The following is a 5,925-nucleotide window of genomic DNA, read 5'->3' on the forward strand; positions in this document are numbered from 1 at the left end:
TCATACAACAATTCTAACAATTCAAGTCGCAGACAGGCTGCAATGTTAAGTTATGTCACTCATAATGAAACCGACTCGCGTTTTCCTTTTCCACGGAAGAACCAGCCAGCCCGGCTCTTCTATATATTTACCCGCAACGATTTTCAATGATTTCACGTGAGTTCTCGGATACTTACAGTACCTACGCTGCGCCGGGGACGAGGCCAGGCCAGAGCCCGAGTCCGGCTCTAAAACTCGAAGCCTTCTACCTTGAAACCTTCGGGCACACTGATTCTCTCTTCTCTTCTCTTCCGTTCACGCGTGGTTCGACCTCTACAGAAATAGAGAACGAGAACGAGAAGAAGAAAGATGAAGACAGAATGGGAGAGAGAGAGAAAGAGATGCGGGCGCGATTGATGTTAGTCGTAGCGTGACTCGCGCGCAACTGCGCGATTCCTTGGCTTTTCTCATCGTAGAAACGACGATGCTGCCACCTGACAAGCGGGGGAGGCTTTTATCAGCTTATCAGAACAATTAACGTAGATCCAGAATGCTCAGAACCGTATGGACCTACATTACTCCTAATGACTTGAAAAATTTCCATGAAGCAAGCTTTATTGACGAGTAGGTAATCAGAAGAGCTTATTTCACAACTAATTGAACCTAACGCGCATAACAGTTGTGCAACGCGATGACCATTATATCTAGAAATATTTGAACTCCAATGATTCAGATCGTAAGGGTTGCTCTTATTTAATAATAATCTTAAACACTCTGCCATATCCATGAATAAACTTCTGATAATAGAATACTTAATAGAACTGTAAAATTACAGTAAATTTAGTTAACATTTGTTCAGTAGAAACAGGATTGGTACGAGTCATTTTACTGTTACGTTAAACTCTAAGTAGAATAGGACGTGGTCAGACGCGCGCGCGTCCAGTACGTAACGCCCGTTACTACTTAAACGCTAGGCTCCCTCGTGCCGCGTCGTTTCATGCTATTCAATTTAAATTATCAATCAACAATAAATTTATCTTGTTATTACGAAAGTAAGGTTTAATTATTCTTTATGTAAAGAGCTTTTAAGCAGTCTCAGGTAATATCAGAATAATTTGATGTACACAGTTGGGTATATCTCATTTACAGTCTGCTTGGTATTGTCTATAAGTAGACTGCGGATTTTATGCATTTATAAAATATTTAAGAATTTATAAACATTGCACGAATTAATGATTAGGTGATAAAGGAAATATTTATATAAAATACAAATGCATGTAAATCTGCTGCCTGTTTATGATGAATTCAGGAAACTATTCTCAACATTTTATTCGTTTTTTGTATACATGTACACTTCGCATTAGTTAGTTATACTCAATTATCGTAACAAGTCAATTCCCAATTAATGATGAACGCACCGTTTCAATAACGAATCACGATATTTTGAATATCACTTCATTACGATTACACAATTGAGATCGAAATGTGTAATACGTTCACCTGTTATTGTTATAACATTATTGCGAAAGGATTACGTTACGCGGCCTCGTTTTTTTAAATATACAGGCTGAGACAGTAACGAAATCAAATGATTGTCATTTTTAACGAAACAATTCTAGCTTTACGTATCATTCATGATTGTAAATCGATTGGAGACATGATTCTGATGAATTTTATGGTTCTAACATAGGCACGCTGTTATTTTCGAATGAATCAACAATTGAGATCAAACGAATTTCTAATGATTACTTCGTGTCGACTCACCCTGTATACGCATCAGACGTATATTAATTTATTTCTGACATGTATATAACACAATTTATTTATACTTATGCGTAGGTACATAATAGTTATGCGAATACGTTGTATATACAGTCATACGTCGGTATATGTATATATAAATATATTATATATGTGGAAGTCAAAAATTAATAAAGTTAAAAAAATATAATCCTCAAAATAGAAACTATAACCGTAGTTTTTTTTTTTTCTCTCTTCTCAGCTATCACGCTATTGTTTTTCACTTAGGTATAAGTACTTCGTACTCGTTTCTCATTTTTCTATTATTACTTCTTCGAAAGTGTATCTGACATTCTATTCTTCACTTCTCATTTCTCCGCTCGCACGAAAAGCTATCTTATTACTGTTCACTAACATTCTTGACAGAGTTAAACAAACACGGTTTCATCTTCCTTTATACTCAAATGTTGAACTACTTACATACTGAAACTTGAAATCGCTTACACTCTCTACTACATCTCTAACAATAATCATCAGACTACGGATTTTATGCATTTATAATAAAATTAGGTGCGTAAAAGCACATATAGTAAACAGAAGAGAATATCATGTCTATAAGATCAAACAGCATTCGTATTAAATTTCAATAAATTCAAATCGATAGACCATAAGTTTTACTTTGCATAGAAATCCGTGGTTTAACAATCATCGGAACTTATCTTCTCATTATCGCTCCTGTGTCTGATTCTAAAAAATATGGAACACTTTTTCCTTCAACTTCCGATACGTGGGAAAACATGATACTGGATTGTCACGAAAATTTTTCTGCGAATGTCGTGAGTTAAACGTGGGGGCAACAACTTTCGAACAGCATCGTGGAATAATTAACAAGAAAATAATGAGGAACATTATATATATATATGTATATAATTCTGTATGTGAATGTAATAATAGATCCGAGCTGATAATACTTTGCTAGGATGGTTCAAACCGTTTATCATAAATACGTACAATATCGCCAAAATGACGTTATTTACATAATCGTTAACGGTTACATAAGCGTAATCTCGAAGCTCTTAAATGAAGTCAATAATTTTAACATTTATCTACGCACCGTGTCCTTTCACATTACTCTAATGGTCTTATCTGACCGCAAATAAGAAAAAAGAGAAAATGCGATAAAGAGATGTAAAAGGGTCAAATCGTGACTGACCTGATTCAATCTCAAAATTATAACGAATCAGGTGATTTTTCCTCGAAGAATAAACTCACTAATCTCCATACTGACAATAAAATAAATGAGAATCCAGTCAAGCAATTTTCAACGAGCTAATTTCTGTTTAAATTAGGAACATTGCAATAAAATATATTATAAAATATATAGGCGCTTTATACTATACAGAGTATAAAAAAAAATATACTATGTATGTTGTAATGTATACTTTATACAGTATATCAAATTATAGATTAACCAGTATAAAATAATATGCATATACTTTATATTTTATGTCGTATCTTATACTGTATACAGTACTTAGGTTCTATTATGGAATAATAAAAATTACTCTATATCCTCAGTCTCCGTTAGAGACTCTAACAGAGTCGATTTGTCCTCTTCGTGCCCGTCGATCTCTGGCTCCTCGACGGTTTGCCTCCACATCGCACACCATCTTCTAACATACAAGAACATCATAACGCTCGCACTTACGCAGCAAGCGAACACTGCTACGGGCATGAAAACGTCGTCCTGAATCTAAACAGAAAATCGAACGTCAATTCAATTGATTAATTATCTTTCGAATTTTTTCTTCCTATTTTATTTTAATTTTAAACAATCATCTTTAATGTTAAATAAGTAGAAAAACAATATAAAAAGTTTGTAGATTATTCTATCTNATTGCATTATTTAAGAGTTTTGCAATGTGATAAAAGCAGAATTTGTTGTATAATTTTGATGAAGTCCATGTTTAGTCAGTTTTAGAATGAAAAGTGAGAAGTTTAATTAAGAACACAGTAATTTAGCAGTCTCTGTTTTCCTCTGATACTCGATCAGTTTCAGGGTTAAAAGGATCAGAAATGAGGAATCAAGGTCGAGGATGGAGATGAATAATGATGAGAGATTATCGTACGTGATTGACGTTGTACTCACGATATGTGAACAACCGAATTGGGTTTAAAAATGTTTTCCTTGATCTCCACTTCCGTTTTCTACAGGCGACGATCCGGGCCGGGGAGAACCTCGCCTGAGAGGAGAGATTTTCCGCGAAAACGCGCAGATGCGCGGATTCCGTGTTCTAGGAGAAGCTGATACAGGCTTCCGCGAACTACCCGCAGGAGTTGCGCTTGCGCTGGGAATATTAATCTTCCTGTTCGAAAATGAATGGAAAACAGGGGCGATAAATGAAAATGGGACGTTCGAAGTTTCAACTGAATTTTTCTTCTTTATATTATGATAAAAAATAAAAATGTAANGATTTGAACAGCTCTATAATTCATTAGGTATATTCAAACTGCAAATAAACTTACTTGGACATTAGTTAGTACAGTCGGTCCGACGAAGTTCCCTTTCTCAAATCCGCTAACAACAATTCCTCTCCCATCCAAAACTAAATCCGCTCCCTCTTTGACTCCGCTCTCCACTAATTCACAAATCCTCTGCTTCGATTGTGGAGATATGACCGGACCCAGATCCGTTCCTGGGACACTTCCAGCGTTGACATTCAACTTCTTGGCTGCTGCAACTAATTCTGGAATCCAATCCCTCGATTTTCCAACAAATATAGCGACAGACAGGGCCATACATCTTTGACCAGCAGCTCCGAAAGCCGCCCCAACTATCTGAGAAATAGTTTTATTCTTGTTCGCGTCTGGAAGCACGACGCAATGATTCTTTGCTCCCATGTTGCACTGCACGCGCTTTCCATTGGCACTGCTTTTCTTATATATGTATTTTCCCTGAAGAAATGGAAAAATTGATAAAATATAAAAAAATTAAAAGCCAAAATGTTCAATGAAAATGAAAAACACACCGCTTGATCCGAACCAACGAAAGATACAGCCTTGATGTCCGGGTGCTCGCAGATGAAGTCAACAGCCGCGTGCTGGCCGTGAATGATATTTAACAATCCCGGCGGAGCCCCGGCTTCGCTGAACAATCGAGCGAGAATCATTGAAGCCCCGGGAACTCTTTCGGACGGTTTCAAGATGGTCGCGTTTCCACAGGAGACCGAGATAGGGAAAGACCATAATGGGATCATGGCTGGGAAATTGAAGGGGCAAATGGAGGCAGTCACACCTAAGGGAACTTTGTAGGAAATTATGTCCATATCTGTGGCAATGTTTGGCGTGCTTTCCCCCATTTGTAGGGAAGGTATTGCGGTGCAAGCGTCGACTACCTCTGCAAATTAAAGCGAAACTGGATATGATCATTTATATACATTTAGCGTTTTATACAGTTTTATATGGATATTAGTTCCCTTCAAATATTTTATCAATCATTCAATAAAACATTGTATTAATTACTGCATAAACATTTATACGAAATATTGTATTAATTATTTTTTGTAACGTTAATGATACAAATGGAACTTACGTAGTCCCCGAAGAACGTCACCTTCCGCATCGGCCATCGTTTTCCCATTTTCTTTCACCATGTTCTCTGCTATTTCTTTCTATGAAACAGCACGAAATAAATTTATCAACGTTCTAATAATAAAAAAAATAGTAATATTGAACTTAAAATTACCGAATTTTCCCTTATAAGCGCTTGGTATTTTAGCATCAACGTTTGCCTAGTTAACACGCTGGTATTCTTCCATTTCTCATAAGCAGCTTTCGCGTTCGTCACCGCCTGTTCCATTTCCTCTTTCGTGCACTTCGGGGTTCGACATAAGAGTTCGTTGGTTGCCGGGTCGTGAACTTCCGTGAATTCTGTAGCCTTCGACTCTGGTACAAAATAATTTACATACATATTCTATTAAATAAAATTAATATCTTATTAAAATGTTCTCGTTAAGGTAAAGTAATTACCTACGAACTGGCCATCTAAGTACATTTTAACGGTTGGCGCGCTAGCGTAAGTTCGCCGAGCAAATTGCGCCTGAAATATCAATTAATACTTAATTGAATTTACATCGCCTCAGTTGAAAATAAAATAAAATTATTCTAGTCAAATGACAATTATAAAAACCAACGTGGAATCATTTT

General features: G+C 36.4%; 2 protein-coding genes across 2 annotated transcripts in view; one reads left to right on the plus strand and one right to left on the minus strand.

Annotated features, from left to right (window-relative positions):
- Window positions 1-5,925, plus strand: part of LOC108624156 (uncharacterized protein DDB_G0283697-like) — a 12,412-nt gene that overhangs the window by 2,848 nt on the left and 3,639 nt on the right. The window lies entirely within an intron of this gene.
- The window catches only part of LOC113464216 (putative methylmalonate-semialdehyde dehydrogenase [acylating], mitochondrial), a 102,050-nt gene continuing 100,335 nt past the window's right edge, over window positions 4,211-5,925 (minus strand). The window contains exons 2-6 of the mRNA XM_026812888.1: window positions 5,749-5,818; window positions 5,465-5,664; window positions 5,312-5,390; window positions 4,749-5,116; window positions 4,211-4,674 (exon numbers count right to left, since the gene is read on the minus strand). Of these exons, the coding sequence (XP_026668689.1) occupies window positions 4,225-4,674; window positions 4,749-5,116; window positions 5,312-5,390; window positions 5,465-5,664; window positions 5,749-5,818 (1,167 nt within the window). The 3' untranslated portion in view covers window positions 4,211-4,224. The remainder of the gene's footprint in view (window positions 4,675-4,748; window positions 5,117-5,311; window positions 5,391-5,464; window positions 5,665-5,748; window positions 5,819-5,925) is intronic.

This window comes from Ceratina calcarata, unplaced genomic scaffold (genome assembly GCF_001652005.2).
Source record: "Ceratina calcarata isolate Rehan_Ccalc_2016 unplaced genomic scaffold, ASM165200v1 scaffold299.2, whole genome shotgun sequence".
Classification (NCBI taxonomy): Eukaryota; Metazoa; Arthropoda; class Insecta; order Hymenoptera; family Apidae; genus Ceratina; species Ceratina calcarata.